Below are 13442 nucleotides of genomic sequence, written 5' to 3'. Positions count from 1 at the left end.
CCATCAAAGCAATGCTGCTATGTCAAGTAAGACTGAAAAGTCTGTTAGCTTATGCATTGCCACCTATGCATCCAATACATTTTCCTCATGAAAAGCTCACAATGGCTTTTCTTCATACCCTTTGCTGAATCCCATCTGTGAAAGCTTTGAAGGCTGCACGCAGTAGCGGGGAGAGAGAGAGGCAGATGTCCACAGAGCAGAGCTTAGGAGGACTCCCTGCTGAACCGCCAGCTGTGGGGCATGCCGCAACCAGGAAGGTACCATTTAGGACAGACTGTTCCTCATCTTCCCCTCTAATCGCTAGTCGGCTAGTCGGTAGTCGGCTAGTCGCTGGACGAGATGGGCTCAAAAAGAACTTAAATGTAACCCATTCCAAAGCACCAAATGATTATTTTAGGCCATGAGACCAGATGCTACACTTTCATTACCTTTCCTATGCCTCTAGTTGGGGCTAAGAATCAAAACAGCTCTCCAGGTTCTCTTCCACTGTTTAACAGATCTAATCCAAAGCTGACTGTGTGAAATGTCTCCAGAAGGCAGCGTTGCCTTTTAAAATCCCCCTTAGACACCACCCCATATTGTTGCATTCGAACACACTTCCACCACAAAGGTTAAAAAGTCCTTAAGTACATTTTTATTCTACTCTGTAACAAGGCCATGGACACACAAAATGTTTGGATCACTTAATAAGTTACAACATTCCATGTTTTCATAGTAAGAAAGAACAAGGACATAAATGATCATTTCCTGAGTTAACAGTGCAATGTAAAATTTAATCTGTATTGCTCATCAGACACTTCACAGCATAAAAACATGATCAAAATGATCATTTGCTTTATCATGTCATAAAACACGAGAGCTTATGATATAACAGTGGTACAGTTTAAATGGTAAGGAACTTTGTGATTCATAACAAAGAATCCTCTAGGTACTTGTTGCCATGACTGACTTTCCAGGACAAATATCAGTAGGAAAATAACTTATGGTACAAAATAAAGTCAACCAGGTATCTATAGTGAAGAAACATCTGATTTCGTTTAAGAAACTGAAACCTGGATTCTGGTCAGCCTTTTAGTATGTACAAAAATGTTCTCTTAAAAAACCCTAAGTAACCACAAATTTAGATAAAACAGCTGAATGACAGCTCTTCATTATGCTGTGAAACTATGGATCTCATCTTTGGAAAAGTTCAGATCATGCAGCAACCTGAAAAACAAACACAAAGCACACGTTTCTTAAGGAAAATGTTTAAAAAGAAAGAAGTGAGATCAGAGTTTACTATCATAACCATAGCATTTTTTCATTTCCCCAATTTAGTGTGTACTTTCTTTAAAAACCCCACAATTATTACTTCTAAAAAACCAACAATTCCTTAGTAGCATCAAATACCTAGTGTGCAAATTTTCAATTGGCTCATGAACACTGTAATTTTTAGTTTGTCTGAATCAAGATCCAACTAAAATCTACTCATTGTGACCTTCTTTTATGTCTTTGAGGTATCCTTTGATCTGTAAGATCCCCACATGCTGTACTGGGCAAGCCTCTCACTGCCAGAACCATCCTACCTTTCTGGCCATCCCGCCCGGCTCTCCCTGGCAAGTGGCACCCCAGGCGAAACTTCTGAGTGCCTGCACCCTCGACCTGTCCCTCCCTGCCTGTGCTACTCTCTCCACCTCCTCTGACTGGCAATGCTTAGTCATCCTGCAAAACCAGGCCTTTCTGCTTGCTCAAGACTGCAGTATGCGTGTATTTTTCCCCCCTCCATGTTTTCTAAACTTACACTAAAAGAATTCATCAAATCATCTTGTTTAGATGGCTCACGATTATATTTCTTTTGCTTACGCTGTGCTCCTGGGTTCTACAGTATTTTTTATTTTATTTTTTTTCTTGTTATTTCCCCAATACAATTTTTTTTTCTACTGTAAAGCATGGTGACCCAGTTACACATACATGTATACATTCTTTTTTTCTCCCATTATCATGTTCTGTCATAAGTGACTAGACATAGTTCTCAGTGCTACACAGCAGGATCTCACTGCTAATCCATTCCAAAAGCAATAGTTTGCATCCATTAACCCCAAGCTCCCAATCCATCCCACTCCCTCCCCCTCCCCCTAGGCAACCACAAGTCTATTCTCCAACTCCATGATTTTCTTTTCCGTGGAAAGGTTCATTTGTGCTGTATATTAGATTCCAGATAAAAGTGATGTCATATGGTATTTGTCTTTGTCTTTCTGACTTACTTCACTCAGTATGAAGTCTCTAATTCCATTCATGTTGCTGCAAATGGCATTATTTCATTCTTTTTATGGCTGAGTAGTATTCCATTGTGTATATATACCACATCTTCTTAATCCAGTCATCTGCCAATGGACATCTAGGTTGTTTCCATGTGTTGGCTATTGTGAATAGTGCTGCAATGAACATGTGGGTGCATGTGTCTTTTTTAAGGAAAGTTTTGTCTGAATATATGCCCAAGATGGGGTTTCTGGGTCACATGATAGTTCTATGTATAGTTTCCTAAGGTACCTCCATACTGTTCTCCACAGTGGTGGTACCAGCTTCCATTCCCACCAACAGTGCAGAAGGGTTCCCTTTTCTCCACACCCCCTCGGGCATTTGTTCTTTGTGGACTTATTAATGATGGCCATTCTGACTGGTGTGAGGTGGTATCTCATGGTAGTTTTGATTTGCATTTCTCTGATAATCAGGGATGTTGAGCATTTTTTCATGTGCTTATTGGCCATCTGTATATCTCATTTCTATAATTATCTAACAATAGTGTTGCACTGTAATCTATCATAAAGAGCTATATGTATGGAAAATTTTGATCAGTTTTTTAAGAAATGTATCCTGTTGGCAAAGGCACAATAAAGTTGTATCTTACAGACTACAGGCAATAAGGCTAGCAAAGTTACCTAACATAAACCAAAAAGGAAAAAGTCTTTCTGACCATGTGGCTCCCCTCTCTCTACCACCAGGGCCCTCCCAGGTAAGGGGAGCTTGTCTTTATCTGAATTTCCAGAACACTTCGTTTCTCTCTCTAGAAAGAGTATTTATGACATTCTAGTAAGAGTATGATAAAGAGTGTTTCTACCACTAGACAGTGTGGGCCTTGAAAGCAGAGACTGTTTTATTCATCTATGCAGTAAATAGTGTTACTTAGTGGATGAAAGGACCTTTATTGGCCAAATAATTCTAAGCTGTCTACATCAAAAAAAAAAAAAAGTTTCTCAGTCCTTCTCTGTTACCACATTGCACAAATTTGACAAATTTTCACCAAATATGGATGGTATGTTTGGCAAGGCTATACTTATGTAGATGACATGGGATTCACTTTGCGGGGAGGGGCTGACGGAGAGGGCATTCCATAGTCACCATGCAGGAGAGCAAAAACTAGGATATAATAAAAAGTCCAAGTAACTGCCAAGTAAGAGATATATACCACATCCATGAAGATGGTGAAGACAAAGAAATCAAAAAAACAAAGAGTCCTAAGTTGAAAGTCACAGGGCAGAAGGTATGAAGGGTCAGTCCTGATCTGTATCAAGCAGCACCTCACAAGGCAACTCAATGCAGCATGTTCAAGGATGAGCCGGCAGGGACCCACAGATGATGAGGCAGACTCAGCACTTCCGGGCAAGTGAGAGAGTGCTGCACAGAGAGACTTGCTCAGAGGTAAAGCTGAGAAAATAGAGCTATCCAGATTATAGTCAATTTAAAAACTGAAAAAATACTAGGCTCTTGGCTATCTTCAATTCAGGTACACATACACTGAGGCTCCAGTATGCAAGGAAGTGGGCTTGGTTAGAACCCTACTAGGCCTTGCATAGAACCCCAATGAAGAGCCCTCAGGGGAGTTCCCATTGTGGCTCGGCAGGTTAAGAACCCAATTAGTATCTACAAGGATGTGTGTTTGATCCCTGACCTCACTCAGGGGGTTAAGGATCTGGCATTGCCACAAACTGCAGCGAAGGCCCCAGATGCAGCTTGGGATCTGCATTGCTATGGCTGTGGTATAGGCGGGCAGCAGCAGCTCAGATTCAGCCCCTAGCCCTGAAAAAAAAAAAAAAAAAAGCCTTCAAGAAGCCCAGAGTTCATGGGAGCAAATGGCCTACTCCTGTTAGGGAAGCTGTTCAAAGGATTTCCTCCTCAGTCAGTGAAAACTGGATCAAGTGGCCTTAAAGACAGCCTCTTTCAACACATCAAGATTATGATTGCTATTATTTAAAAATATGATTAGACTGCAATCTATAAGATACTTCTAAAGGGCAGTGTCACATACCATATGATATCACTTACATCTGGAATCTAATACATGGCACAAACGAACCTTTCCACAGAAAAGACAATCATGGACTTGAAGAACAGACTTGTGGTTGCCGAGAGGGAGGGAGCAGGGGAGGGAGTGGGATGGATTGGGAATTTGGGGTTAACAGATGCAACCTATTGCCTTTGGAATGGATAAGCAATGAGATCCTGTTGTATAGCACTGGGAACTATATCTAGTCACTAGCGATAGAGCGTGATAATGTGAGAAAAAAGAATGTATACATGTATGTATGACTGGGTCACCTTGCTGTTCAGTAGAAAATTGACAGAACACTAAACTAGCTATAATAGAAAAAATAAAAATCATTATAAAAATAATAAAGGGCAGAGTCAATAAAGGAGAAGAGTGTAGCTCAGCCTTTTTTTCCTGAAAAATAATTTTACTTTATAAAATATGCTTACATTGTTAGTCTTCACTATAATTGTAATAGTTTTGTTTGAGCTTTAAAAGAGGAAAAGTTTAAACTACATTTTTTTTTTTTTTTTTGCTTTTTAGGGCCACACGCATGGCATATGGAAGTTCCCAGGCTACGGGTTGAATCAGAACTACAGCTGCTGGCCTACACTATAGCCATAGCAATGCAGGATCTGAGCCATGTCTGTGAGCTACATCGAAGCTCACTGCATTGCCAGATCCTTAACTCAATGAGTGAGGCCAGGGACCGAACACACAACCTCATGGTTACTAGTTAGATTCATTTCCACTGTGCCACAACAGGAACTCCTCCCCAATTTTTTTTTAAGTTGAGAGAACTTAAACAGAAGCACATTTTTCTGAAATCATTAAAATCCAGAAATATACTTAAATTTAGTTAAAATGCCTTTTAAAATACAATGTGGAGAGAAAAACTTTTTAATGTCTTCATTTATTTATTGCAGTCAATCTTTTTCTTAATTAAAATTAAAAATAAAATAGCAAGAGAAAATTATCTAGAAAATGTTAGGTTCAGTCATATACCAAATCAGGAAAGGCAAGGCATTTAAGGCCGTCATAAGATTTCATCTAGAAACCCAAGAGAGGCTATATTTAACCAAATATTTTAAAGTATCATTTTAGAGTTAGTTCACATCAAGGTGATTTTTTCTTTTTTCTTTTTTTTTTTTGGTCCTTTGTTCTTTCAGGGCCCACCCACGGCATATGGAGGTTCCCAAGCTAGGGGTCTGTCTAATGGGAGATACAGCTGCCGGCCCACACCACAGCCACAGCAGCACCAGATTGAGCTGCGTCTGCGACCTACACCACAGCTCATGGCAACACTGGATCCTTAACCCACTGAGCGAGGCCAGGGGTCGAACCCAAAACCTCATGGTTCCTAGTCGGATTCGATTCTGCAGTGTCACAACAGGAACTCCAAGGTGATTTTTAAATATGATGGTCGCTACCCCTGGTTTTTTATGGTGTGGAGTTCAACTTTTAGTCTTGCCTATTTATGTTCTAATGTCTGTTTTCTGTCTTGCTGTTCAGCTTTCTATCACTGCTACTTACTAGCTCTCCCCCTCTTGCATAGAATGAAGATCAAAAGCTACAATGAGACGAACACTTATTATTATATATTATGAAACTCTGGTGGAAGAAGAGGTTGAATCTGGTGTCCCCCCAAAATATCTGGCACCAATGTTGTGAATGCATCCACACTGCCCGTCATTAGCAGAGGCCATCAAGAGCTGGTTGTGTCTTTTGCATTCACATCTATCTCTATGCATAATCCCAGCCTCCACCCTTCACCTGCGTGCAGATTAAACCCTTTGTTATTTTCATAGCCTGTAACAGACTATTATAGTGCAAGTTCATATGAATAGCATGAATTGAGAGCCAAATCAACTCCTTTTTTATAGGATTTCACAGGGCTGAGATTCTTTCTCCAACCATATTGCTACTCACTTCATTCCTTGTTCGGTAAATGGCGTTGGTCCACAAATGCAGATGAGGACTTTGGATTTCTCTAAACTTTTTTTCAAGAATTCAGAAAGCAGAGCTGGTGAAATGTATCCCTGTTTGCCACTCCATTCAGAAGGAGGTGCTGAGAGAACAAATTCAACATCAAATCTGGGGAAAAGAAACATTTTTTAAAAGTCTATTATGTTAACCATATTATGAACATGTTTCAAAGTCACTAAAATATTTTTTGCTCCCCTGGAGAATGACTGAATATATGAAGATTGATATACTTGCTAACAAAGCACTGGAACAGACTGTAAAGAAAGATTTCACAAAATCATACCGGTAGATCCATATTTACCGAAGAGAAACTTTTGCAACAGATAAGAAGAATAATTTGACATTTTTTACTGAACTGACTAGAAAGAGAGCTCCCAAGGGATCTCGGAGAACTCTATATTTCTGTTAATAATCTGCTCACATATATCACAGTAAAAAGCAATGACCAGTGACATGTGCATTTGCATCTCAGACTCAAACCTCTTCAGTGGGTTCTAGACCCCTATAACCAATGGCCTATCTGACTTCTTAACTGTTACTGTCTCCGTGGCCTCCACCTTGACTTAAAATCTTCCTGCCCACACCTGAAGTTACTGCTGTGAGTGGCCCCACAGTCTACTTGGTTGCACAAACCAGAAACCTGGGATTTATCTGCCTCGACCTCCATGACCAAATTCTCCCCAAGGCCTAGTTCCTAACCCTGCTCCGCTGTACCCAGCCTACACTGTGCAACCCTGCCCATTCTCCTTCTTCTTTCTGTAGGGTTTCTTCCACACCATGGTTCAGTTCTTTGCTCGGACATCACATTCAGGGAAGCACTGCAGCCCCACGAGTCTGGAGTCCTTTCTTTTATGAGCTGTAGACATGTTTTCCTTTTTCTCTTCTTTACAGCCCTTGTATCAGACTGTAAATATGTGACCACCAAGATGATCACTGTATTAATGTCTACCTTCCCCATGAGACCAGAAACCCCACGAGATCAGGGACCATGTTTGCTCTGGCTACCACTGCACCCTAGTGCAGACACGCAAACACTATGGAGTGAAACGTTTGAAAGAAAATAAAAGAAAGGGTACAGAATTATAATGAAAGAAGTACATCAAACCAAGTCTCACACTATAACCACAGCCCATTTCTTCCCCCAGCTTTGTAATCTGCTAAGTGAACTGCTGGTAAAGAGCCACAATAAATTCGAAATTCCAAATGGTACCTGCCCCCTTTGCTCCATTTTGCAAACACAATTAAATTTTAACATTTTCAATAGCATCAGAGCCAATGCACTTCTTTTTCCAGTTAAGTAATTCAGATATTTTCTCAAGAGAGGCAGGAATTAAATTATATATTAATCTCCATCTTAAGAAAACACTGAAGCAAACAGTTTCTCTTGTGAGGTGGCCTGGGGAGCCAAACACCAGAAAGAAAACAAGATGTGGCTGGTGCAGCTGTCCCCATGTCACTGTGCTGTAGCACGTTCATGCTTCCAAGAATGGAGGAGCCCAGCAAGAGCACACAGACCAGTTTGGAGTCCCAGCTGGAGCTGGAGAACCACCCCAGTTCTCACCAGACCCAACCTCCAGGGGGCTTATTTGTTCATTTGCGGAACAAGGGACAACTCCTACATCTCTAATATTCTGATCATATATTTAAACACTCTATAGAGATATGGGAGTTTCTGTTGTGGCACAGCGGAAACGAATCCGACTAGTGACCATGAAGTTGTGGATTCGATCCCTGGCCTCACTCAGTGGGTTAAGGGTCTGGTGTTGCTGTGAGCTGTGGTGTAGGTCACAGACACGCCTTGGATTTGGCGTTGTTTTGGCTGTGGTGTAGGTCGGCAGCTACAGCTCTGATTTGACCCCTAGCCTGGGAACCCCCACATGCCGTGGGTGAGGCCCTAGAAAAGGCAAAAAGACCAAAAAAAAAAAAAAAGTAAGAAAAAAATTCTATAGAGATATGTTTTATTTCTTGCCTTCAAGGTTCCCATTCTGTTTTAGCAGCAATTTGAATCCACCTTATACAAAACGGCCTCCCCAAATACTTTCTTTCAGTGACATTTTTTCCTCCCCAGCACTCAAAATTAAGATGGTGTTGGATAATCCTGGAATGTGCTTTTTGTTTACTGCTCCACTGAGGGCAGCGTCCTTATCTGACTTGTTCAATACTATGTCCAGGCCTGGCTTGAGGCAAGTGTGCCAAAAATACCTAATGAATGACTAAAGGGATTAATTTAACAAGAAGCCATACTGGCCAAAAATAAACACTATACTTAGCAGGACAAAGCCACATGTAGGCAACTATGAAAATACATATAAAATGTGCGTGAATTTGTAAGGACATTTTTCTGGGAAGAAGGTCCATGACCTTTCACCATATTATCAAAAGGGATCCAAAAATAGCTGTGGAACCACGAGCCTAAGACATTTCTATTATACATAGACAATACAGTAACAGATAGCAATTGCCATATTAAATTACAATAAAAGATAGTCTGCCCTGCCTCTATTCCGGTAAGTCTGTCACTGGAATAAAACTGCCAAGACAGGAGTTCCTGACATGGTTCAGCAGTAACGAACCTGACTAGGACTATGAGGATGCGAGTTCGATCCCTGGCCTCACTCAGTGGGTTAAGGATCCAGCGTTGCCCATGAGCTATGGTGTAGGTCACAGACGTGGCTCAGATCCCACATTGCTGTGGCTGTGGCATAGGCCAGAAGCTACAGCTCCGATTCCACCCCTAGCCTGTGAACTTCCATATGACTCTGGTGTGTCCCTGAAAAAACAAAAAACAAAAAAAAGTAGGCCTTTAAGGCTAGGTTTTTCCTCCATCTAGATAAAGCCTACCCTAATAAATATTTCAAAGCCATGTACACATGCAAGGCCTTTGGGTTTTCCAGTGAGGGTTTGACCACGAGTCTCCAGGAACATAGATTATCCTATGCTGGAAGTCAGTACGAGCAAGGACAGCTCTGTCTCCAGGAAGTGGAAGGGAAAGTAGGGACCCAGAGCACATAGGAAAGGAAGGTGAGAGCAGGAAGGGCAGGGGAGGGGAGCAGAAGAGAGGACAAAGGCACCAGGAGTCATGAGGCTCTCACTTTCCCCGGCAAACTGAAGCATCTTGTGAGCATTATTAGAGCCAGTCATCCACAAGCGAAAAAAAGGGCCCTTTTCTCACCCTCAATCCTCCAGCCCAAACAATTCCACAACCTGAAGTTGTGTGCAGACTAAGACAAAACAAAAAAAAAACACAGGTGACTTCATTAAGGGACACTTCACAGCAAAAAAACAAACAACCCAACTGAAAAATGGGCAGAAGACCTAAACAGACAATTCTCCAAAGAAGACATACAGATGGCCAACAGGCACATGAAAAAATGTTCAACATCACTAATTATTAGAGAAATGCAAATTAAAACTAGGATGAAGTACCACTTCACACCAGTCAGAATGGCCATCATTAACATGTCATTGAATAACAAATGCTGGAGAGGGTGTGGAGAAAAGGGAACCCTCCTTCACTGTTGGTGGGAATGTAAACTGCTACAACCACCATGGAAAACAGTATGGAGGTACCTCAGAAAACTAAATATAGAACTACCACAATGATTCAGCAATCCCACTCCTGGGCATACATCCAGAAAAAACTTTCACTGAAAAAGATACATGCACCCCTATGTCCATTGGCAGAGCTATTCACAATAGCCAAGACATGGATACAATCTAAATGTCCATCCACAGATGAATGGATTAAGAAGGTGTGGTATATATACACAGTGGAATACTTCTCAGCCGTAAGAAAGATAAACTAATGCCATTTGCAGCAACATGGGTGGAACTAAAGATTCTCATTATTAAGTGAGGTAAATCAGAAGGAAAAAGACAGACACCAAATGATATCACTTATTTGTGGAATCTAAAATATGGCACAGATGATCCTATCTACAAAACAGAAACAGATCATGGCCAAAAGGAGCAGACTTTGTGGTTCCCGGAGTGGGATGGACAGGGAGTTTGGGGGGTTTTGGATGCAAACACTTATATTTGGATTGGATGGGCAATGCGGCCCTAAAGTACAGCAGAGGGAACTATGTGTGATTGGGTCACTGAGCTGTACAACAGAAATTGAAGAAACACTGTAAATCAACAATACTTAAATAAAAAAAAGAAAAAAAAGGACCCTTCGTTTTCAGAGGCTGTAAATACATTCCTTTGACAAACTGCCTCTTAAATTGAATTTAACTCCTAGGGATAGACTCAGAGAATAATGTCCATTCACTGAAATAATAATGAACGGATTTTTCTTGTACAAGGAAACTACCTTAAGGAACACTATGTCCAAAACCTGCCAAAAATACTTTAAAAAAAACTTAGTTAAAAAAGTCTAGCTATGTGCGTTTAAGTTCTTTTAGACGTTTGTGTAGGAAAAAGAAGCTCAAACAGTTAATACAGAAAACAAACACATGCATACAGAGATCCTCTATAACCACAATCCAAATATCTGAGGCAGGGTTTCACAATCTCCAGAGCTTACACTACCCTCTCCAATTCTCACAACAGCCTTATGAAGTAAGGAAGGAAGATGTCATTATTCATTCCGAAGATAAAGACACAGGCCCACAGAGCTAAGTAATTTTTGAATACAGTTTCAAGCTAGCAAAGGGTCAAACAAAAACTAGAACTTAGATCCTTTAGGCTTTGTGATAAATGCTGCTTCCAATTTTCTACTCTGAAAATTACTGAAAAAGATCTGAAAAACCTAGGAATTTGTATTCCCTCAAATTACACTCTAAATGGCCATGCAACTGCTTAACTATAGTAAGTATTCTTGGATTTATGCTTTAAGTATGTAAGAAGAGAAAATAGTTCAAGGAAAATTAAATTCAGGTCATCCTTAATTTGCACAAATTATTTATTAAAAGAGAAAGAGGGGGGAGGATGAGAGACAACAGGGAGGAATAACTAGAAGGAACCACAGCTCACCTTAGTAGGGATATACAGAAAATATTCAGAAGAGCCTGGAGCCTCTGGAACAGCTGAGTTTCTAAGGTCATTAACTTAAGAAAAAAATTTTTTTTTATTATACTTGATTTACAATGTTCTGTCAATTTCTGCTGCACTACAAGTGACCCAGTCATATATATATACACACACATAGATTCTTTTTCTCATAATATCTTCCATATATATAGCATATATATGTATATGCTATATATATGATATATATGTGTATGTGATATATACATGATGTATATGATGTGTCATATATATGATATGTATACATGTGTATATGTATATGTATACATACACATACATTCTTTTTCTCGTATCTTCCATAAATACACACATATATATGTTCTATACACATATACATATATATTCTTTTTCTCATAATATCATGTTTCATCACAAGTGATCAGATATAGTTCCTCTGTGCTATACAGCAGGACCTGAGGTCTTTAACTTTTAAAAGGCCTACAATTTTATCTATACCATACTGTCATAGGCATATTTATGTCAGATATTTTGTGTGACTTATGAAGTTCTGAAATTCTTATAAATATTTTTAATGATACAGAAATACTTCATAAAGTATGACAGCTTGTCCAATTCACTCTTCTTCCAAATTATTTTGAATTTCCTCCTGCTTTCAAACCTCTTTAGGGGAGATGGTTAAATTATCTTAACTGCCGTTGACTATGCCAGGGTTCTCTTTTCAAAGAAACAAATTTTCACCTTGCTATCTGGTTCTACCACTGAATTCAGACTGACTCAAACTTTTTCTATTACCTCTACCAGCACTTCCCAAAGTGCATACTAGTGATAATAATAAGTGTTCATGTAAAGAAACAAAAATGAAGAGAAACTTGCTCAACAATGCATAGGAACCCTCTTCTTGGAAAGTCACAAAGGACACCGGTACAGCAAAGGCTTTAAGAAATCCTGTGGTAAAGAAACATGCTTATATTTGCTTAATCCACCTCACCAAATTTATCTGATCTGTTCCCATTATAATAAGAAAATCTTGAATCGCCAAATTGGCTATATTGGATCATTTTTGATGAGACCCAACTCAGTATAAACAACAGAAACATAAAGCCCATTACATATTTTATTGGTACACACTTGATGTCACATTGATCTTATCAAACAATATTTCTCTGGGGGAGATGTATTAATATTACTTACATTTAATTTTTTTTATTGATAAGTTTATTTTTTTGTTTGAAGGAGCTTCCTGGTCAATTAAAAACTCCAACCAGGAGTTCCCGTCGTGGCGCAGTGGTTAACGAATCCGACTAGGAATCATGAGGTTGCGGGTTCGGTCCCTGCCCTTGCTCACTGGCTTAACGATCTGGCGTTGCCATGAGCTGTGGTGTAGGTTGCAGACGCGGCTCGGATCCCGCGTTGCTGTGGCTCTGGCGTAGGCTAATGGCTACAGCTCCGATTCGACCCCTAGCCTGGGAACCTCCATATGCCGCGGGAGCGGCCCAAGAAATAGCAAAAAGACAAAAAAAAAAAAAAAAAAAAAAAACTCCAACCAAAGAAGACAGGGCTTGCCTGACTAAATATGTAAGAATAAATTAAACACAGAGCTACTGTCACTTTAATACCTTTTATCCTTTAATGCTAATTTCTCCAATTGGCTTCTCCAAATTATATCATCCTCTGTTTTATTGAAGAACATCAGCTTCACTTTCCTTAAAAGAAAAAACAATAACAACTCAAAAAGCACTATTTCGATTACATTTAAAATATACATGAATGGAAAGTCTAAAAGTAAAGTAGCATGAATGTGTTTTTAGTGCCAATTAAGGAAAGAAAAGTACCCAAATTAAAAGAATCAAGTGAATAAAACAGCTCAGAGGAAGAAAAGTTAAGAAATGATAACTGAGGGATGAGAACATGTCTGTTGAGGTCCACTGAGTATTTAATTAATTTAGAATCCTTCTACCAATCCAACAGCCTCACAAGGGATAGTAATTAAAGATAAAGTTACATACCTGAGACTGGGTATATCAGTCAAAGCATAATGCAGTACTTTAACCATTGGTGTGAAGCCTGTTCCAGCTGCCAATAGAAAGAGATCTTCCATTTCTTGGACCTGGGATATTTTAAAACTGCCCTCGGGATTGCTTACAGAAACATAATCTCCTAAACAATGAAATACACACTA

General features: G+C 39.8%; 1 protein-coding gene across 3 annotated transcripts in view; it reads right to left on the bottom strand.

The window, feature by feature from the left end:
* Positions 1 to 611: 611 nt before the first annotated feature.
* Positions 612 to 13442, bottom strand: part of LOC125115832 (cytochrome b5 reductase 4) — a 104126-nt gene continuing 91295 nt past the window's right edge. For 2 of the 3 annotated variants that reach the window (XM_047760424.1, XM_047760416.1), the window contains 4 exons: positions 13270 to 13420; positions 12880 to 12966; positions 6215 to 6379; positions 612 to 1206 (listed from right to left, as the gene is read on the bottom strand). In XM_047760424.1, the coding sequence (XP_047616380.1) occupies positions 1152 to 1206; positions 6215 to 6379; positions 12880 to 12966; positions 13270 to 13420 (458 nt within the window). In that variant the 3' untranslated portion in view covers positions 612 to 1151. The remainder of the gene's footprint in view (positions 1207 to 6214; positions 6380 to 12879; positions 12967 to 13269; positions 13421 to 13442) is intronic. The other variant, XR_007132184.1, reaches the window with a different exon arrangement.

The sequence above is a fragment of the Phacochoerus africanus genome, chromosome 2 (genome assembly GCF_016906955.1).
Source record: "Phacochoerus africanus isolate WHEZ1 chromosome 2, ROS_Pafr_v1, whole genome shotgun sequence".
Classification (NCBI taxonomy): Eukaryota; Metazoa; Chordata; class Mammalia; order Artiodactyla; family Suidae; genus Phacochoerus; species Phacochoerus africanus.
This window is presented reverse-complemented; position numbering and strand designations above follow the sequence as displayed.